Source organism: Prionailurus bengalensis, chromosome B2 (assembly GCF_016509475.1).
Source record: "Prionailurus bengalensis isolate Pbe53 chromosome B2, Fcat_Pben_1.1_paternal_pri, whole genome shotgun sequence".
In the NCBI taxonomy this organism is placed as follows: Eukaryota; Metazoa; Chordata; class Mammalia; order Carnivora; family Felidae; genus Prionailurus; species Prionailurus bengalensis.
This window is the reverse complement of record NC_057349.1, coordinates 68129389-68152701: the sequence shown is the minus strand read 5'-3', so window position 1 is coordinate 68152701 and position 23313 is coordinate 68129389. Positions and strand designations below refer to the sequence as shown.

Below are 23313 nucleotides of genomic sequence, written 5' to 3'. Positions count from 1 at the left end.
ACCATAATCAGTAACAGACTTTGGAGCACGTTGCTCTGTTTCAGTGTTTCTCTTCTTATTCTTGGATTTCCAAGCATGATACACTTTTAGTCTTCTGTGAAATTCTTCTCTGCAAGCTGCCAGGAGCTCAATATCTATGGATTATATAGAAAAAGCACCCCCCCACCAAAAAAGGAATTAGCATCCTAATTTAGTTGTCTAACATAATTATTCTGTGGCATAAACTTATATATATTTACACATATAATAAAACACATTTTTTGTTTTTAAATAGTACAAAATCAAAAGTAAGCATATTATTGATAAAGATGAGCATTTTACAGTAATATTATCTTTTACATTTACAGAGCATTTTCTTATGCATTATTACTATACCATTTGTTCTACGTAAGAACGCTGGGCTAAATAAATAAGTCTTTTATGAGTGAACCTGAATCAGACAGGTGAAGTCACTTGTCCAAAGTCAGAGTCACTGTGCTCAAATGCAAGGTGTATTTAAATCCAACAGATTTTTTATGTTTGTAATTATGCAGACAAAGTCAGTGAGGAGGGAGAAAACATAACAAGTTCTGTACGCTTATGGCACCTGAGTTCATAGGCATAGCATCCTAAACTCAAACACTGTGATTTAAACAAGAACATAATGGGGCGCCTGGGTGGCGCAGTCGGTTAAGCGTCCGACTTCAGCCAGGTCACGATCTCGCGGTCCGTGAGTTCGAGCCCCACGTCGGGCTCTGGGCTGATGGCTCAGAGCCTGGAGCCTGTTTCCGATTCTGTGTCTCCCTCTCTCTCTGCCCCTCCCCCGTTCATGCTCTGTCTCTCTCTGTCCCAAAAATAAATAAACATTGAAAAAAAAAATTAAAAAAAAAAAAAAAGGTAAACAAGAACATAATTATGTAGAATCATATGGATATAGTATTTTACTGCTTTGTTGGAAGAAAAATTGCTTTAAAAACAAAGCACTGCATTGCCATTTTTTACTTTGCATATGTAGGTCAAGACTCTGATATATAGGTATTTAAGTATTATGAATACCATCAGAAGGGTCAGTCATTAATACAGACCAAATCATAATTTCTCTCTGTTTTCCCTCTTAGACCTATATAAGAGACAGGCAAAATGAATTTAACATAAAGTCTTTCTTTGTGAGTAAACTAGGTCACTATTTCAAGGTGAGAATAACAAAGAGAATGGTTTATGTTAATTTATATGCCAAAAAAGAAAAAAATTTGCTCCAGTCTAAGTATTTCTTTTTTACCTGTTAGCCATGGAGCTTCCCAATTTTTCATCTTCTCCATACACTTACCACAAGAAGTATTGATGGTATCACGTAGTTCTGCATATTTCCATTTACTGAGATCGTATTTCTTGGTACCAGCAGCTGCCTTGGTGGCTTGTACAGCAGGACCTCTGTAATTATTATATATTTTTACATGTTTAAAATAGAAGCACAAAGGACATGTTGACTAAAGGGGCAAGAAGGTGAATCTAAGTCTGAGAACTGGAAATAACTACTAAAAAACCATATATTTTTGTATCTTTAACAGGTGAGATTAAGAATGGTATACTACAGGGGCGCCTGGGTGGCTCTGTTAGTTAAGCATCCAACTTTGGCTCAGGTCATGATCTCACAGTTTGTGAGTTCGAGCCCCGCGTCAGGCTCTGTGCTGATAGCTTGGAGCCTGGAGCCTGCTTCAGATTCTGTGCCTTCTTCTTTCTCTGCTCCTCCCAACTTATACTCTGTCTCTCTGTGTCTCTCAAAAAATAAATAAATGTAAAAAAAATTTTTTTGTTTAAAGAATGGCATACTACAGGATTCCTACATAAATTAAAATCTTCCAGTGTGCCATTTAATAGCCATATTATGTTTTCAATCAGAACTTCTGATTCTAAAACTCTGGTACCATGGACCTATCCCAGACTTCAGTTTAAGTATTCCAACTAATGGATAAGTGGACACTTAATGTTAAAAACTACATTTATATATATTCCTCAAAATCAGAAAGAAAATCCTCTTGATTTCCTAAAAATCATTAGAAGTACATTAATGGTTTATGAGCCATAAAGGCGCACAGTACAATCACCCACAGACTACCAGAAGCTACAGGCGGCCAAGTCCCAACAAAAGCTACTGGCTCAGAACCTCCCTGGGCATGTGGTTGATGCAGGGTCCATAGGTGAGTAGAAAAACTGCAACCCACTGCCATTAGTTGTGAAAGATGGGCTAAAAGAGCTGCTTGGAGTCTGGAAACCCCTGTGTTAAAGAACACTTAGAAAAGTTCTCTAAGGGGCGCCTGGGTGGCTCAGTCGGTTAAGTGTCAGACTTCGGCTCAGGTCATGATCTCACGCTCCGTGGGTTCGAGCCCCGTGTCGGGCTCTGGGCTGATGGCTCAGAGCCTGGAGCCTGCTTCCGATTCTGTGTCTCCCTATCTCTGCCCCTCCCCCGTTCATGCTCTGTCTGTCTCTGTCTCAAAAATAAATAAACATTAAAAAAATTTAAAAAAAAAAAGTTCTCTAAGAAGATAAAACCACACCCTCATATTCAGCAAGTAATATGACAACTAGTAAATTATGGAGGCAGCCCAAGTATCCATCGATATATGAATGGACAAAGAAGATATGGTACATACACACACACACACACACACACACACACACACACACACACACACATACACACACACTCTGGAAAATTATTCAGCCATAAAAAAGAATGAAATCTTGGCATTTGCAACAATATGGTTGGATCTAGAGAGTATAATGCTAAGTGAAATAAGTCAGAGAAAGACAAATACCATATGATCTCACTCATATTTGGAACTGAAGATACAAATGAGCAAAGTGGAAAAAGAGGCAAACCAAGAAACAGACTTTTAACTACACAGAACTGATGGTTAACCGAGTGGTGGGGTGGGGGTTGGATGAAATAAGGGATGGGGATTAAAGAGTACACTTACCATGATGAAGAAAAAGAAAAATCAGTAGCCAAGACTGAGAGCAGTGAGATAAAGACTATGCCCAAGGTCCCCACACTGCTAGTAAATGGTAGCACCTGGGATTGAAACCCAGATTGCTCTGACTCTAAAAGTCCTAGTCTTAGTCCTGACTCTACCTTCTTTTATTTGCTTTATTCCTTCTACAAACATTAATGAGCACCCACTTAGGCCAACCCTTCACACTAGGACCTGCTGACATAGACCTGTGTAAATTAAAAAAAAAAAATTAATTAAAGGAAGAGATTTTGTTTTAATTCATGAGGCATAACAGAGATTTCAAAGGGCACAAATATAGTAGGAACATTGGTAAGAGGGAGGGAGGGAGGAAGGAAGGAAGAGAGAGAAAGAGAGAGAGAGAAAGAAAGAAAAGAAAGAAAGAAAGAGAGGAAAAGAAAGAAAAAAATATATATATATATAAAGATAAAATAAATTAAGAAATAAAATGGGATAAATTCAACTTTTTCATAGCAGTGCTACTCAGGGCTTACAACTTGTTTCTATATACATAACTTGAAATAACTATTCAGAAAACTTGGAAGCTTCTTTTCTGTTAACAATAAACATTACTTTTCAGCAAAATATGACACCTGTCACACAGCACTTAGAATAAGCTATAAGTAAGATCAATGTAACAAAGGAAGAATTTAAACACATCACATTTCAAGACATAAAAAAAAGAAAGATGGCACAAATATGAAAAGAACTAAATTTTAAAGAACTAAAATATTGCTTCTCAGGTATCACACAGAAATTTCACCTTTATCATTTCCTCTTTCCACATAAGAGGAAAAAATCTCCTCTTAAAGAGGGATGATCAAGGTATAATACCTGAAAATGAGTTCATATTTTCTCATTATTTTACATTCTGAAAGATAACTGCAATCTTGGCAGTCAAGACACTACCACTTAATGAGAAATGATATTTGAAAATATGTATACTTCTTCCTGAAATAAAGTAAATTATTCCTTTAATATTAAGCTTAACAATGAAATAAATAAGGCACTTTTGCCTCTTTAAAAGGCCTCTTTATTCTTTCATTGTAGAGAATAAAAAATAGCACACTTCACTCTATGTACTTAATAACTGTTAGACATGACGATTGTTAGTAACATATAAGCCTGGCTAAAGAAGAATATGTGGCCAGTTAGTTCTTCTTGCATTTTTACAGTTCAAACCTGTTTTAGATTTATTGCAGAATCTATCCTTTTCATAAGCTGTGTGACTGGCAATTTTCCATGTAGTTTTTTCTTCTTAATTGCTTTGCTCAAAAAGAGCCAGCTGCGTGTCAGCAAGGTCTCTCTATTACCCTCAGCAATAAATTAAGCTTTAACATTATTCAAATATTCTTTTTACTCTTCTATATCTCTAAGCCACCATTCAGTAAACTAACAAAAAGAAAATTCTCTTTTCTTCCTAGGTCTTCTAAGAGTCTTTTTGAGGAGAGCAGCTGAAAATTATTATGGGTTTTTGTTAATTTCTTTTGAAAAAGAGTGAATTTACATAATGTAGTTTTATAGATTGTCAGAATACCCATGAGGTGTCAATATACATAAGGCATATTTTGATACTTAAAAAAATAACACTGAATTCAAATTATTATTGCTTAAAATATGGTTTAATATTACTACCTTTTCGTTCATATTATGTCAAACAAAAATACATCTGCTAAAAAACATATTCAGCATCCCAAGTACCTGAACGAAATGCATTTAAATGCTTTCCCCCATCTCTGGAATTACTAAAATAGTAAAGTAAAGGTGGAGTTTACTGCTTATTTAGGTTTGTTACAAAGACAATCATAAAAATGATATGCTAGAGTAGTAGCAAAACTGACTTCCGATTTTTAAAAATATATTAATTTTAACACTTTCAATTAACTCTGTAACTTCAAAACTGACAGTTAAAACGTTACCTGTTTATATCCTCTTATAAAGGACCAGATCCTGCTGGGAAGTCATATTCTCTGGTGGCTCAATTTTTACATCAGTGGTTTTTAAACCATGTGCTATGGTGAAAAGACTCTCACACTCTTTCTCTACTTTCCCTTCAAGGAGGCACAGAGATTCCCACCAGGGAAGGGACAGGGGCTGTGGGGCAGCACCACCTCCATGGAGAGTTTCAAAACTTTCATTCCGTTTGAGAGGACAGGTTCCTCTACCGAGACTGAGGTGGTGAGGGCCAGTGACAAACTGGGCAGTACTACCAACAAGGAACAGTCCCATCCAAAATGCCAACTGTTTCCCCACTGAGTATCACCGATTTAGAAGAACCCTGGTTTTTAGCTTTTTCTGTTAGGGTGGCATCAGGGTGAAGTGACATTTCTTGTACAGAAAATTTGCAAGGAAGAACAGACTATTCATGTAACAGGTTCCAGTCCAAATAATGAAGAGTGATTTAAAAATGTGACTTTGAGGTGACACTCATTTCCCCAAATTCCACTGCACTAACCTATTCAGATATTCTGACATTTCTTTCGCCATCTGTTCCCTATAAGAAAAATGACAATACAACATAGTTTTATAAAGACAACTATATAAATTACCTAAAAGATCTAAAAGTATAATTTAAAATGTATGTTTTAACAGGATTATTGATTTAACCATTCACTATCATTTTACTTTGTAAAAGTCTATAATATACTTTTCAAGATGGCATATAACCATAAAATACAGCACAATTTTTGTTTAAATACAGTTAAAGTTGTCTGAACTTCATTTTTGCAGGAGGAACTTTCAGATAAAATCTCATGAGAGCCAGGCTTTACGTATGGAATATAATTAGCATGTTCTAAATGCACACAAGAAACTTGGCAGGATATAGATTCTACACAAGGGTTTTTACACTGGGGTTGCTTAGTAAATATTAATTAGACAAGGCATAACAGTGGTAAACCAAGCTGATCTATTTTATGGTGTCAGAGTTTAACCTTTGATATATTCTAAACTCTAAAATTCTAAATCAAAGCATGCTTTAAAAAAATAAAAGAATTCAAATGCACCAAGTGCTTGTTAAATTAAACACCAGAAGTATTCTGACTTTCCAAGGATAAACATTTCCTGAAGGCAAAACTTATTTTTCTTTTATTCCTCAGGGAAGTATAACTTTTCTCAATATTTGTTTAATTCTGTGAAATGGGATAGATGTTTCATTGTGTTCATCAACAATTCATTAATTTCATTATTTTATTTTCCTATTTGTTTTTCTTTCTTCCTTCATAATCATTTTCTCACGGCTAATTCTATTCATCAGACTCTGGCAGCCTCAAAATCTTACACATCAACAAAAATCATAAGAAAAGAAAATGGTTATGTTTGCATCAGGGTGCAGTTTCCTGGATGCCTATCAGGAGCTCTGACCCTGATTTAAAGGAGTAAAGGACCTTTGTAATTCTTTCTTTGTAATGAACATTAGGGGCTGACAGGAGGACTATCCAAGCAAGCACAGTCAGAGAAAAAGTAATCTTTGAAAACTGATGATCAAGGATAATAAATACAAAGTAATAAACAGAAATATGTATTAAATTATATATTGAGCAATTCACTTATCAATCTCCATTTAGGCTAGTCAGAATTTTCTAACTTTCAAACTCAGCATGATTTTAATAAATATTTTTAATTCTATTATCACCCTACCTCAAGGTTTCTATCTTAGCATCCAAGAGCATCTCTGTTTCTACCATCTCTTTCTCCTAAACTTTCCTCCATTTCTTTTGCCACAGCAGGTTTTTTAAGGGAATTCATGGCCTTTCTAAGCTCGTTACCATGTGGCCTGTTGATGATATACAGATTTCTCCATATGCCCCAACACTACCCTGGATGGCAATCTCTACTGATTCAGCATCTCACCTGACCCTATATTACTGCTCTAGGAGCTGCACCAAAGAGACTAGACAGCAATGGTTCCTGCACCCAGGTGCTTTTTTCCTTCTAATTTTCCCAAACTATATGCAAACAGTCACCTTACACACTGGTTGCGGGGCTTATTTAATTCCAGCTCAAACAGTAACTATAAAGCTGTTGTCCTAATGGAGGGAAATAGCACCCAGAGATGTTTTCAAAATTTTTGGTGCCCTGTGGTATCAATGCTGTGGTGAAAGTATACTGCTGGCATCTGAGGAGGTGAAGGGCCAGGGGTGCCAAATGTCCAGCACAAGGAACAACTGCCCAGTGTCCCATGTGACATTGGCATGTCCACTGAAACTCACATATACACAAACATACAGGGTTTTTTTTTCCCATGGTTTTAATATTCACAGAATTTTTCCAGAAATGCAACTACCATATGGAAAGGAGACAACTCAACTCTGTTCAGAACTTTACAAAGTCCTGTTCAAAATTTCATGGCACCAACAGAACATTCCTTTATCAATTTGCATTTGTAACTGTCGCATTTATGGTAATGCTATGTATGAATAAAAACATCTGGAGTATTTGATTGTCCCAGTTGTGAGCAAGCACGTTCATATTAAAATATATATAGTATATATAAAATATAAGCAAAAAATAACACAAATTTACTCCAATGAGGAAACTATTTCTCCTGAAAAGTAACCACAACTTTAAAAAAAAAAAAGGTTAAAAAAAAAAGGTTGTATGACTAAATCAAATTTTGAAAAGAGAAATGACATACGGTGTCATTTTGGGTCTTGCTCCACTGCTTCTGTGAAAAATAATGTATTTTAGTTAATGTCAAAACCAATTCCAAATTGTGAAAATCTAGATTGTGCCAAATTTGTTTCAATGACTTTACTGATTAAAAAAAAAAAGCAAAAAAACTGTTACCTTTATTTAATCTGAGATCACTCAAAATTTTAATGTTTAAAATTTTCATTAAAAATGAGAAAAGCATATTAAAGGCATTCAATGAAAATTAAAGAGCAAATATATTACATCTAGATTAGAAAATTCATAGAGTGTGAAGTGTGCTTGTTTTTTTACAGAATGTGAATATTATTTCATTATTTTAGGTAATGTGAAATCATCACTTTGCATCAAGGATCATATGTGTGATTAATTGATTAAGATCATATTTTACAACATATTATGTAGAAAACAATTCTTACTTAGAAGTTACTGGATAGGAATCCAACCTGGAAAAGTAACTTGGAATTGTTTAATGCAACAGAATCTATTTGCATATATTTTTAATGCACCACAGAACCCAAGAATGACATATTCATACTATATATGAAGAACAGGATTACTTGAAGAATTCTTACTTGTAAATTTGTCAGAAATAATTCAGTGCTAACAAAGGTGAAATAAACATTCAAAAACATTTACTTGTAGCCCATGGAGTACAATGAAATTATCAAACATGGAAAATATGTATAGGACATCATCCATAATGAAGTGCTAATGCTTGTAGTACAGAGTATAAAGTAACGAGGAGGTTCTGAAGGGAAGGAGCTCATGAGGACATGAGGGTCAGGAAAAGCTTTCCTGGAAAAGAACTTAAAGGGGCATTCCAGAGGAGGGGACACCAACCCAGAAACTGTCTCATAGGAAAACTGACACTAACTCTTTTGCCATTCAAGTCATAACTGCTTGAATATGTCCCAATTACTTAGTAGTGGTCCCATTACATAGCTAATTCTGCTTAACATAAACCACAGGTAACTTATCACTTATGTTAAATGTCCTGAATGATCCACTCTTTCTCTGAGACCACTCACCCTTGGAAGAAGTGCACCTTTTTAAAAAAAATTTTTTTGAGTTTTTAAATTATTTTTGAGAGAGAGAGAGAGAGAGAGAGAGAGAGGGAGGGAGAAAGCATGTGTGCACGAGCAGGGGAGTGGCAGAAAGAGAAGGAGAGGGAGAATCCCAAGCAGAAGCTTGGGAATCCCAAGCCGACGTGGAGCTCAAACTCACAGTGAAATCATGACCTGAGCCAAAATCAAGAGTCAGAAGCCTAACCAACAGAGCCACCCAGGCACCCTAAGAAGTGCACCTTTCTGCAGATGAGAAGGAGTCCGCTTATGAGCCAGTATCTTATACATATTATATGGAATGGAACTGGATATAGTTTAATGTTTTGAAGGCTTAAACATAAAGCTTGGCCATGAATACCAATACTGACTGCAATAATGAGTATTAGAAACGAACTTCAGCTGTAATGAAGCCAGCTCGGTCAACTGCAGTACCTCCTCACACACAGAGAGGGCAGCTATAGGAGCTTGGTTCATAGGAGCTTGGCCCAGCTACTACTCAGTTACACTCAAAGGCTCTCAGCCATTCCAACATAACACAGGTGCAAGGAAGAGAAAAGCAGCTGAGCTGAGTCTGCAGTTTTAAGAGCCAGAGCCCGGAAAAATATTTTAATTATGGTGAAATGTTAGTAAAGAGCTCAAATACTGGACTCAAATCCAAGAGCTTAATAATTACTATAATACTTTGTGTGACAGGCCCGTTCAGTTTATTTAAATATAATATACTTTCAAATACAGTTCAGACCCCAGAGCTCTCCCAAAACTATCACTTAGTAGAAAAAGCACGAAGGTGACAACATACTCTTTTCCATCCTTTTGTTTTAGCTAAATAAAATCTAATCACTGCCTCTCCATTCCTACCAAGTTTTTCCTTTCACAAGGACATAGCGACATCTAGTGGTTGGTTGCATTTTAATTACTATTTTTCATCAACAGTACTCCGACATTCTGAAAAGCACGGTTACATAAATCTATGTGCCTCTCAATATTATACAACATATATATCTACATACAGGGGAACCCCACAAACTAGCTATGCTCTGATTTTATAAGTAAATAATCAAATTACTGAATGTTTCTACATTCTAAATTTTTTTTAATGAAAAAAGACCTTCCTGCAACTTTTAATAAGAACATCCATACTTCTCCACACTCCAATAAAATTCAGTACTTAGAGATAATTTGGAAAACTGGGGAGCCAATACATTTCAGTATCATAAATATTCCTTCTTGGAAAGGGAAATCTACTGAGAAACATGATGTGTGTGTAAAATTTTTCCTCATTGTAAATGTTAGGGTGTATATTAAATAAAAATTTGTATTAGAAAAATAATAAATCCCAACCTCAAATACATTAAACTGGATTATAATATATTCACTGATTTCTGTGCCAGTATTTAATGGCAGGTACCTAGAATTTAGATGTTTACTTTTTATACAATATTCCTTGACAATTTCAGAGTAAAAGTTGAGATGTTTCATGAACTGAAGTATCAGTTTTATTTTTCAATAGTTTAACAATTTGATGCAATCATCTGTCTCATTTGCTTGGGTATAAAAGTAGACACAAGTAATTTTAAAATGATTTTACTTAAAACAGATCAGGACCTAAAGAATACGACTGCCCTGGTCCCTTCATGCTGAAATAAGCAGCAGAGATGGAAAGAAAGCAGGGTGCTACACCCCACCCCGCAGCCCAGTACCTCCGGAGCACCAGGTCAGCCTGGGCCTCGTCGCTGATGAGCTCAGCTTCGCTCTGGGCGATCCTCAGGGCCAGCTCCCGGTCACGGCGCTCCTGCTCCAGAACCGCCTGCTGCTGAGATTCCTCTTCCCGCTGTCGGGCCAGCTGCTCCTCTACTTCAGCCTGCCAAGGGCAGAAAGCTATCTCACCAAGTTCTCTCCACATGTTTACTTGACCATTTCCATTACTACTTAAAACTGCTCCACACAATTCCTTACTACAGGATACATATTGTTTAACCAGAAGTCTCTAGAGGCTCCATTCTCTTCTATGTTACAATTAATGCTTCCTCTCTTTCCCAAATCCAAAAGAAGGTAGACGAACCACAGTTCTGCCATTCTATCACCATGAGTATCCCAAATATCACATGAGAATCCTGGGTATCACATTAACGCCAAGACCTAGACAGATGTCAAGAATTTAAAGTGCTGGTTGTGCTCAGGATGAATTATGAAAGCCAAGACAAACAGAAACTCAAATATATGATCAACCATTCTCAGACATGGGCCTTTTAAAAAATGGGGGTGGTGGGGCGCCTGGGTGGCTCAGTCGGTTGAGCGTCCGACTTCGGCTCAGGTCATGATCTCACGGTCCGTGAGTTCGAGCCCCGCGTCGGGCTCTGTGCTGACCGCTCAGGGCCTGGAGCCTGTTTCCAATTCTGTGCCTCCCTCTCTCTCTGACCCTCCCCCGTTCATGCTCTGTCTCTCTCTGTCTCAAAAATAAATAAACGTTAAAAAAAAATTTTTTTTAATAAAAAAAATAAAAATAAAAAAAATAAAAAATGGGGGTGGAGAGAATATCTTAATCCTAATCTACTGATACTAGTATCTACAAAGTTTTAAAATTATAATTATGTTGTAAGTGAATATTCATTGTATTGAATATTCATTGTATTGTATTGTATGTATTGTATTCATTGTATTGAATATTCATTGTATATAAAGTGTAATAACAATAACAACAAACTAGTATTTACTGGACTGCGCACTTAGGTTCTAGGTGCTTTAACAGGGGCACCTGGGTGGTTCCGTAGGTTGATTTTGGCTCAGGTCATTATCTCATGGTTTGTGAATTCAAGGCCTACATCAGGCTCTGTGCTGGGAACGCAGAGACTGCTTGGGATTTTCCCTCTCTCCCCTCTCTCTCTCTCAAAATAAATAAACTTAAAAAAAAATTCTTTAACATGTGTCAACTCATTTAATGCTCACAACTATCATTTATCCCTATTCCACAAAGAAAAAACTATAGCCCATAGTCACTCATGGTGATTTGTTCAATGTCACTGTATCTATCAATGACAGAGTCTGGATTTGAAGTCACTTCCCTACTTCCAAAGTTCCTTCCCATAACCACTTCAGAAAATGCCTTTTGTCTCTGGGGTAAACCAATGACAGCTTACCTAGCAAATCAAGGTTTTGTTTTCAACTTCTTTTGTTTTATAATTTTGTAGATTCTCTTTTGATACAAATTCAGTCTGATTATCTAATAAATACATACCTGAATACGTTTTTCATCATCTTCCCTTTTCTTTCTCTCTTCTTCTTCTTGTTTTCTCTTTGCTTCCATCTCAAGTTTCCTATGAAAAAATAGAAAACTCCTCAAAAATTTATTGAAGAAATCCATCAGAAGGCAATTTAACTATTAATAAACAAAGGTTACAAAATAAGAACTCAAGGGGCGCCTGGGTGGCGCAGTCGGTTAAGTGTCCGACTTCAGCCAGGTCACGATCTCGCGGTCCGTGAGTTCGAGCCCCCCGTCGGGCTCTGGGCTGATGGCTCGGAGCCTGGAGCCTGTTTCCGACTCTGTGTCTCCCTCTCTCTCTGCCCCTCCCCCGTTCATGCTCTGTCTCTCTCTGTCCCAAAAATAAATAAACGTTAAAAAAAAAAAAAAAATTAAAAAAAAAAAAAAAAATAAGAACTCAAATTAACCTCTTGGCCTTATGCATTATTAGCTTTGAAAATAATAAAATCTAACTCTACTGACAGTAATTTTTCTGAAATAAACAAAAAAATACAATTATATTCTATAACCTTTAAATCTGTAGATTAACTTTGTTATAAACCCTAGTTACAACGTCCTGATCACACGTCTCCCTCTCCTGCTTCTCCAACTAAACAACTCTTAACACTTCTTCTGTCTGCCCTATGGTGGCAACCTTCCAAAAAGTTATCAGTTTTAAAACTGCAGAAAAGTAGAAGTGCCTTTTTATTGTTTATAAAATAACAACAATCCTAGCTATAAAAAGAAGTTAAGAAATCCTCAGGTGTAAGAGTCTAACCAAAACTCAGATTATAATTAAAATTATTTTATGTTATTATTATAAAATGAACTTGTGTTTTCTATTTTAAAACTTATCTAAAATTAGTTTTAATATAAGAACATAATGTTTTAAAGTAAGAATATTCATTAACCAATATTAACACCAAAAATTTACTATTCTGTTAGCTTCCAATTCAAAACAGTAATATAAATTCCTTACATCCGCCTTTCCTCCTCTTCCTTTCTTCGACGTTGTTCATCTTCCTCACGTCTTTTTCTTTCTTTTTCCATTTCTTCTTGAATACGCCTCAGCCGTTCTGCTTCCTCTTCCTGCTGTTTTTTTTTCTGTAATGCGCTGAGGAGTTCCTCTGAGCTTTTAACTAGTGCATCATATTCTCTCTGTATTTGTTCCCTTGTCATCATAGTGGACTTAAGAACAAAATAATAAACACGTACTTAAAAAAATTAGCTCTTCTATTGCACAATGTGAATATACTGAATGCTACTGAATCACACATTTAAAAATGGTTATGATGGTTATGTTAAAAATGGATTGGTTAATATTACATGCTTTTACCACAAGAAAAAAAAATATATATATACACACAAATACAGCAAACACTGGAAAAGTTGGTAAGCAGTAAGGCCATTATCTTTGTTATACTACTGGTACACTAATGTTCAAAAATATTTTGTTATCTCTGCAGACAAATACTTGAGTCTATTTCCTATTAATCAAGTAATAAAATATCTAAGGGTGTACTGTAGACAAAGCAACATTACTATAGTTGAAAATTATGTTTTAAGGAATGATTTGTTAATTTTGCTTTTGTTTACTATTCTTTTTCAATAGATGTCTTTTATTTTTTTTCTATTAAGTATAATTTATTGTCAAATTGGTTTCCATACAACAACCAGTGCTCATCCCAACAGGTGCCCTCCTCAATGCACATCACCCACTTTCCCCTCCCTCCCACCCCCCATCAGCCCTCAGTTTGTTCTGAGTATTGAAGAGTCTCTTAGGCTTTGCCTCCCTCCCTCTCTGTAACTTTCTTTTTCCCCTTCCCCTCCCCCATGGTCTTCTGTTAAGTTTCTCAGGATCCACATATGAGTGAAAACATATGGTATCTGTCTTTCTCTGCCTGACTTATTTCACTTAGCATAACACACTCCAGTTCCATCCCTGTTGCTGCAAATGGCCAGATTTCATTCTTTCTGATTGCCAAGTAGTATTCCATTGTATATATAAACCACATCATCTTTATCCGTTCATCAGTTGATGGACATTTAGGCTCTTTCCATAATTTGGCTATTGTTGAAAGTGCTGCTATAAACATTGGGGTACAAGTGCCCCTATGCATCAGCACTCCTGTAGCCCTTGGGTAAATTCCTAGCAGTGCTATTGCTGGGTCACAGGGTAGGTCTATTTTTAATTTTTTGAGGAACCTCCACACTGTTTTCCAGAGCGGCTGCACCAGTTTGCATTCCCACCAACAGTACAAGAGGGTTCCCATTTCTCCACATCCTCTCCAGCATCTATAGACTCCTGAGTTGTGCATTTTAGCCGCTCTGACCGGCGTGAGGTGGTATCTCAGTGTGGTTTTGATTTGTTTACTATTCTTTAATAAGTAAAAGGAATTGTACCAAGGGCATATTTAATAAATTATTAAATACACCCAAAATTGTTGGATGATTTTCCTAAGTGAGCTTCCAAAAATTGCAGCTGGGTTGATGTTCATTGAGATAAAACCACATACAGAGAAACGGCTACTGACAGATTTGTAAAATCAGTTAAGTTTATCCAAAGCATTTTCATTCTTCTCTTGAGCTCCTTTCTCCATTCTCCCTCCAAGATTTGCCACTGTCTACTTAAAATATCTGCAGAAAATATGTGCTTGCTTTAAGATATTATAGCCTGCATCAATACATGACTTATGGATAAGAAAAACATTAAGACCCTAAAATATAACAGAATAGGCTTGAAGAAACAGATGTACTATAATTAACAAGCAAGCATATAGAAAACATTTTCAATCCCTCTGGTACTTAAATAAATGAAAATCAATACAAAAAAAGAGGCCCCATTTTTTTCTCTAAAAAAACTTGGGGGAAAATTAATTGCTAAGTTTAAAACACTTAAGTAGTTCATGATATAGCCTATATAAAGATAATGTAATGACAGGGACAAGGCATATAACATAACAATAAGGGCACAAAATCAAATTGTGAGAACTTTACAAGCATATGTGCCTCTAAAAAACGCCTGGAAGGTGACTGACTATCCAACAGTGTAACAGCTGAATGTGTCACTGTCTGGGGTTAAGGGTTTTTTGGTGGTTTTCTCCACATTTTCCATAATATTACATTACTTTTATAATTTGAAAATTAGTTTCTGAAGGTAAAAAACATGAAACAAATTAAAATAATTTGCATTAATCCTCTCTCAGTGATGATTACTCAAAAGCTTACCAACAGAGTATAGTATTTTAATTACTATTTGGGAGGGGGTTTTCCTAACAAAAGATGAAATTGCATAAAAACTGTCTTATTTTTTCACTATAAAAATTTTCAAACATAGAACAATACAATGGTCATCACTTGCCATCACTGAGACTCAACATGTGTAACGTTTTATATCTTTAAAAAAAGGACACCTTTCTATACAATTCAATATGAACCACAAAGTATAATAAATTGTTTAAAAAGTCAGTCATTTGGATCAAAATTCCATACCTTAATTTTGGCCATTAAAGCATCAATAGAAATTTCAAGGTCCTTGACCTGTTTATTCACCTCTGGTTTTCCATCTTTCAATGCATTTACTACTTCATTAAATTTATCGAGTCGTTTTTTCAGTGTGCCGACCTTAACCAGTCCATCAATGCTGTAAACATAATACTTCATCAAGGTTTAATTTCACCACTCAATGCCATGCATAGATTTTTCATCTTAATAAAATGCCAAATAAACATCTTGCTATAAATAGGGTATTTCACTTCTGTTTTCATATTGTCTAGGATTCTCTTTTTTAGATCTCTTGTTGAAAGTAAAAAAGAAATAAATATCGGTGTGAATGACACTGATACCTGTTAGTATCTTAGCCTTCTTTATTTACATGAAAAATTTCAGAATTCAAATTATAGAAGAAGTTAGAAGAGTTATCTAATCACTTTGATGAGATTTAAGGATTAACAGTTATACAGGCCTCTAAGTTTAAAAAGTCTAAATAAGACTCAAATAAAAAGACTAAATAAAAAGACTAAACAGTGAGACAATATAATTCCTATACATGATCTTGAGAATTATGGTGACAACATTAATGTTTTTAAAAACAATGCCAAAAAAATAAAAAAATAATAAAAACAATGCCAATTTGTCATTTATCAAGAAACTCAAGCCACTAAAATAATTAGAATAAAAGAGCTTCTTTTAGCCATTTATTTCAATCTTTTATAGTATTTTCATTTTTGTAAGCTACTTCAAATCCTTTTGTAGAATAAGGCAAGTAATTAAATAATGAAATAATTAATTAATTTCAAATACATAATATAAAATAACAGATTAATACATCTTTTTACAAAGAACACTAGTAAGGAGAAAACTCTGTAAGTATCCAAACTGCTCTTCATTGACCTTATAGCCATTTTATATTAGGGTAAATAGGTTTAATAGGGTTCTTTAGGCACTATTTTTTTTAATGTTTATTTTTATTTTTGAATGAAAGAGAGAGAGAGAGTGAGTGGAAGAGGGGCAGAGAGAGAGGGAGACACAGAATCTGAAGCAGGCTCCAAGCTCTGATCTGTCAGCAACAGAGCCCGATGCGAGGCTCAAACTCACAAACCGCAAGATCATGACCTGAGCTGAAGTCGGACATTTAACAGACTGAGCCACCCAGATGCCCCTATATTTTTTATTTCAAATTTTTATTTAAATTCTAGTTGGTTAACATACATGGTAAAATTGGTTTCAGGTGTAGAATTCATCACTCACATATAACACCAAGTGCTCATCCTAACAAGGCACTATTCATCTTACCGAGGTTTGTGTCTCCTTTTGCAAAGCCACATTCTAATAGTTTTTTGCATTTTAATGCAGGCTTCAGCTCGATATTTTATTTTGTTTTTCACTACATATGAGAGGAAAATACAATGACAGAAAATTATTCAGTTTAAATCAGGCATATAATATTCTTAAAAACCACTCATTTCCACACAGCAATTTTCAGGAAACATGAAATCTTGACAAACACATTAGACCAGACATCAAAATCGGGAAGTTTAATATTTCTGTAATTCCTTACACTTCTTAAAACAAAAAGTACATCATGTATGTGGCTAGGTTTACACCTTAAACATACTATTTCCTTATTATGTCACACTATTGCTTCCCAAACTGTCCTAGGCAATACTGGTCTATTAAATGTTAACAGGTATGTCTTGAAAGAAGGATTCGCTTGTCAAATAAATTTACAAAAAGCTATATGCTATACCTCCTTCAGGAGATGCACTGTGAACATACAAAGTAAAGCCTCTGAGAGCCCTACAGTAAAGAAACCTGTTTAAATTACACTTAGAACATCTTACACTAATCTGACCTTTGAACCTTTTTTTCAGAGCTTCTCTATTAACATCTTTCAAAGATTCTGTCTGGTTACCAACTTCACCACTGCAGAACACAGTCCACAAACAACTGGTATAGCATAGATAATTTACATACAATGTATTTTCCATCATAATGCAACTATAAAGCTGAAAGCCTTGAACCATAGTGACAAATGTGTCTATATTTTACTTGGAAACTATGGGAAAAAGAGCTTTTGTCATCTTTTTTATTATAGTTGTCTTTTTATCTATATGCACAATTGTCTAACAAAAAAACCTCAATAATAATCCTTGCTTGCAGATTTCCTTTCCATTAAGTCAAAGGAATTTTATTTTTCTTTTAATAAAGTACACCTTACTGAATCCTTTTTGTATGCCTAGCACTGGTGAGTAGGGAGAAGGGAGGGGCAGCTGTAAATTTAATCAAGTTACTGACAATAATTCTATACAATTAAATATTTGCCATAAACCCTCAGGTAACCCAAAAACATTCTGCCCCTAACCCTTGTTTTAGACACAAATAGTTACTATGACCTAGCAGACACACACGAAGTAGCAGCTCAGTCCAGTGTGTCAGAACAGGGTCTGAATGAGCAGTGGCAGGAGAAGAGGTTTGGAAAGGGAAGCTGAAACCCGGTTTCACAGGGTCTTGAAAGACATTCTAAGACTTTGCCCTACATCAAAGGAAAGCCTTAATAAAAGACATTCTAAGACTTTGCCCTGTATTAAAGGAAAGCCTTAATAAAAGGCTTTAGTTTAGAGAGGAACTCTAGGAAGAACTCCTGGGAAGCCAAGGAAATTCGGTTTGGGAGCTACTGCAGCTAACATGTGAGCGGGGAAGTGGGGCTCCACTAAGTCCCTGGCAATAAAGAGGAAAGAATGTACAGCACTTGGAGGAAGAATCAATAGGATGGCAAGACTTCAGGGACAAAAAGGGAGAGACACCATTACAATCTTGAAATTTCTGGTGTGTGTACCGGTGAAGCCATGCAGGTGGAAAGAGAAAAGTTCTGGCTTAAGTCTGAGAGACTGGGGAGGTCAGGTAGGGGGAGCAGGAGGAATCAAGACTGAGTTCTGTTTCTGTTTTGTTTAGGACACAGTGAAATTAATTTTCCCATAACACATTTGGATAAAGAAGATAAATATCACACATTAAAAAATATTTTTTTTAAAAGTCCACAAATAATAATTTACCATGTATATAGTACACACCAAGTGTTACGTACAGCCTGAATAAGTAACGTGGTCCCTGTGGCCCGTCACTCACCACTCAGACTTTATAACATTCCACAAACCGACTCATTTCCAAAGTAATTACAGATCTTGGTATGATAGAAAACACCTACGTTTGATGACTGAGAGGGAGCACCACTGAACTTTCTTCCAGCGACTGCAGACAAGCCAGTGATTGACTCTTTTAACCAGTTCTGCTAAATGGTCAGGGTCAGACTTCATAATCTGATCAAATTCTGCAAACTAGGAAATAAAATAATTTAGCAGCAGTATCAAAAGAAAATGTGTTTGAACACAAAGAGAGATACAAAATACTAGAAGTCAAAGCTAGTATCTAACTTTCTAGAAATTATCACAATCCAATAACAGACCCAAGTCTCAAGAGAGTACAGAGCAAATTCAAACATATCCAGTTGTATTTTGCTGCCTTCCTCTTCCATCAGCATCCTTTTCCGGAGGGGTAATCAGGGCTTACTCATTGCTAGTTAGCAAATTTAACAATAAAAGTAGAAAAAATCTTAAATGACAATTACAGATGATTGGCAAAAAGGTTTTACTGAGAAAAGAGTGAAATTAAGGGCTGTTTCTGAACTGGTTCATCCACATACTCTGATATCTGTATACAGCTTCTGATAAGTGAAGGTCAGCTATATAATGTCAGGTACCACTATACTATTCTCACTCTCCCAACTTCCATCCCTATTTTGGTCAGATATAAAAATTGCTACTAAGAGACAGACAACACAAATAAAACGGCCATGAGGTTACTAAAAAATAAAATCCATTATTTTCATAATTTACCACCAAATTATAAAATGATTTCTATCCTTTATTAAATATCTCACTATAATATATTGAGGATGTCACACACCTATCAATAAATGGCTTCTTATAATCAAAATTAAGTTAAAGGTAACATAACAAGATTAAAGATCTTTGAACTCTTGCCTTGTGCTTTCAACATATGTTTCTAATTAATTTTTCTGGGGGCAAAATAAGACCAAGTGTTTTCTCAGGCTACTAATTCTAAAATTATTACTAAAGCCCTGAAATAAGAGAAATGTCGAGCTTATGATAAATATGTATGATTATATAGCTAAGCCAACTATGAATATACATTTTTAATTTTTTTCTTTTATAAGAAATGGTATGGGTTCTCTGCAGTAAAAATATTCAAAATGGAAATGCATACATTGGTAATGAATTACATAGGTTTTTATATCATGCTCAAAAATGTGAAATCAGATTTATTACTATCATTAATCTAGTCTTCAAGGCACTAGAGATATTTATTAATGACACTGCTAAGTCAAACAAATATGGTTGGCTATTATATAATAAGAGTTGTGTTTAAAATTATGAGGATGCAATTATTCACTCAATATTAATGAAGTCAGGAATGGTGAAAATGTTATGAACAGATTGTGAATAACATTAGGTATTTGTTTTGTACACACGTTATGAAATATTCTATAACTCAGTCTTATAACCTAGTACAAGAATCTATAAATACAAAAACTATGGGTTAGCCTAAAATTATGTCACCTACAAAAGTATTTACACATTCATTCATTCTAAGATTTGAAAGAAGTTGGTACAAACCTCAGTCCAATTTCCTGTACCTTAAACATCTATTTATACTCTAATAGAACTTATTCTTACAATGAAGACTCAAAAGTACTGTGAAATTTTTCATTATTGAAGACTGAATTAATATGTTTTAGAAAATGTTTCAACTTTTTAAAAACATAAACATTTTCTGGTTAATCCTTATTTAAGCAAAAAAATCCAATTAAACAATGCTCTGACTCCAGTACTTCCAAATGTGAAATAAAAACTGTAAAACTTATACAGAGTAGTACACATTGTAAACTTCTAACAAGTAGAGAAACTGTGTACACACACACACACATATGCATACTATTACTGATACTCATATAATTCATGAATAATAAGAATTACTAAACACTTCAAAACATGCCTTGACTCCAACTATCCATATTCATCATGTTAAACTTTAAAATACAAATGTACTTACCTTGCCAGGCCTAAAAAATACTTTCGTTAACCCAAACTTGTAGTCAATTTCATTCAAGCCCAAAGCTTTAAAAAGAGCCTGAAAAATAAAAGTTCAAAAGTTAAATGCCAAATAGTAGTTAGCAAGAATGACAGTTCATAGCTAAGAAATTTCAATTTAGGCAGTATTCATACCTTGCAAAACAGTCTTGGATCTAATCTTGCAAGTTTATCTGGCATATACTTTTTATACATGTTGTAGAGTTCATGAAAGGAAGCTCGTGATGGGAAACCACCCTGCATTAAGTCCAAAACAGACACCATACCTAGATTCATAAACAAACACAAATTACTGCCAATCTCTGCACCGAAGTCCAAAAATAACTTGTGAATGATCAATTTTATAAATTAATGTTTAGAAAGGGGCAATTTATACGAATCATCAGCAAAGAACTATTACATAGGGACTATCATGTCCATACTCAATATGTACCAACTTATCCACCACCTAAAACTATTGTAGCAAATTTCATCTAAAACCAGCAGGACTAATCATTTTCTAGGGCACAAACTACTAGTCTCTAGAAAGCTCAAATCTAGTTTGTATCTTTTTTCTGCTAAAAACCTATGCCACAATCAACAGTATAGGAGGTAAAGGCCTGCATTAATTCACTTTCTAAGTCCTGAGGTTAATTCTTTAAAAAGATTCCTAATAGAGTCTCTAAGAAGTAGCCCCAACTTCTCACTCAAGCTTATACAAGGCAAAAGAGAAAGAAAGGGGAGCTCAGTATTTCACTATAAAGATCCCTTTTCACTCACCTCTCAAAGAAGATAGTCTATTGGGGTAAAGAGTCTATAGGAGTATCTATTTTCAGTATAACTCTAGTACGTCTAATTTGAGCCTTGAGTCAGTGTGAAATTTTCACGACAGAAAAGCATATGGTAGTCCGGGAAAGGTTCAACAATTGTAGATAATGCCAGGACTTTTATTTACAAAAAGGCCTGTATTTCACTCTCTGATACTTTCATATCAATGGAGATAATAAGATTACTCAACAAAGCGTTAAGACAAATGGCTAGCCATTTAGAAAACAAATGTTAACACTGGACACCGGATCCCTCCTCACTCCTTATACCAAAATAAATTCCTGGTGGTCAAAAATTTAAATTGGCAAAATGAAACTACAAAATATATTTTTTTTTAAATAAGTGGATTGTTATTTTAAAAATAATCTCCCAGGAAAGATATCTTTTCTAGAGAGTCAGACTGAATTTTAACCTATCAGACTGGCAAAGGTATAAAACACCAATAGTACTCAAAGTTGACCAATAGTACTCAAAGTGTAAGAAAACACACACATATACTACTGGTGGGAAAGTAAACCAGTGCAACAATTTTGGATGGCAATTTGGAAATATTTATCCCCTTGACTCAGTACTTTCTACTTCTACTTCTATGAATCTATCCTACAACTTGTCACACATATGGACAAAAATGCACATTGAGAATGCACACATGTCCACTGGATCGCTGAAATAGAAAAAAATATACAGAAATAACTTAAATATCAATGAATTAAATGATATTACAACCATATGGCAGAATATGGTGTATTAATTTAAAAGAATGGGCAAAGCTTTATTTAACCAATACAAAAAATATACCCAAGACACAAAACTAAGTCATCACACCTGAGAAGACTTTTTAGTTATTATTATTGTGTACTATTTGATTTTTTCTTAGAGTCAACTATATAACTATTATAATTTTTAATACTAATTAACGAAGCACATAATTTCTTTCCTAAGGAAAGAAATCTCTAAAACTAAATCTAGTTAGTTCTAGGCTCTGCTCAAGAAGTAAAGATTTGGCTAGTATTGTTACAATTCTTGCCCATGTATATCAAATAAACAAGTACCCTTGGGAACGTACACATGTGCCACCTCTGAGTCCCCTAGCTTGCTCTGTAGCTGAAGACAACATATGAACTTACAAAAGTTCATTAAGAATTTCATGAAGCTTCGGGGAGCCTGGGAGGCTTGGTCGGTTGGGCACCTGACTTCAGCTCAGGTCATGATCTCACCGCTCAGGGGCTCAAGCCCCACGTCAGGCTCTGTGCTGAAAGCTCAGAGCCTGGAGCCTGCTTCCAATTCTGTATCTCCCTCTCTCTCTGTCCCTCTCCCACTCATGCTCTGTCTCTTTCTCTCAAAAATAAATACACATTAAAAAAAAATTTTTTTTTTAAAGAATTTCATGAAGCTTAACAAATTACCAAGCCTAGGGCTGCTTTCTCAGCACTTGAAGCTAATTTACTCTAAAGACCTTTCAACACTTTAAAAAAAAAAAGTCACCAAACCAAGTACTCTTCCTTCTAGAAATGTGACTGTTGAAGGGCTTATTGGTGCAGTCTGGCTGGTTATATTCAGAATCCTCTTTGCTGCCACAGATAGGCAGCAGAGCCCCAAGGTTACAGAGGAAGAACACCTGCCTTCTCTTACCTTCCCCTACTTTGCCTTGGTGTTGGCTGATCAGAAGATAGTAACTTTAGTAAAAGAAGTCCTAAATCAATTAATTCTTCTTAAATCAGAAAAAAATAATGAAAACAGAAAGGCAATCTAGAATTCAAATCTTAAATGTCTTTATTTTACAAAGCTTCATAAGTATTTTTATTTCTACTGGTTATTGGGGTGTTTTGTTTTTTTCATTTTCCTCATTACCTAGCCACATAATTAGAACCAGTTCTGTATCATTTTACTAT

General features: G+C 35.2%; 1 protein-coding gene across 1 annotated transcript in view; it reads right to left on the bottom strand.

The window, feature by feature from the left end:
* MYO6 (myosin VI) overlaps positions 1-23313 on the bottom strand; it is a 147702-nt gene that overhangs the window by 7453 nt on the left and 116936 nt on the right. Inside the window, exons 22-34 of the mRNA XM_043591857.1 lie at positions 20750-20880; positions 20577-20654; positions 18652-18781; positions 16740-16830; positions 15438-15588; positions 12925-13133; positions 11943-12021; positions 10408-10568; positions 8060-8086; positions 7627-7656; positions 5446-5484; positions 1307-1410; positions 3-134 (exon numbers count right to left, since the gene is read on the bottom strand). Coding sequence (XP_043447792.1) covers positions 3-134; positions 1307-1410; positions 5446-5484; positions 7627-7656; positions 8060-8086; positions 10408-10568; positions 11943-12021; positions 12925-13133; positions 15438-15588; positions 16740-16830; positions 18652-18781; positions 20577-20654; positions 20750-20880 — 1362 coding nt within the window. The remainder of the gene's footprint in view (positions 1-2; positions 135-1306; positions 1411-5445; positions 5485-7626; positions 7657-8059; positions 8087-10407; positions 10569-11942; positions 12022-12924; positions 13134-15437; positions 15589-16739; positions 16831-18651; positions 18782-20576; positions 20655-20749; positions 20881-23313) is intronic.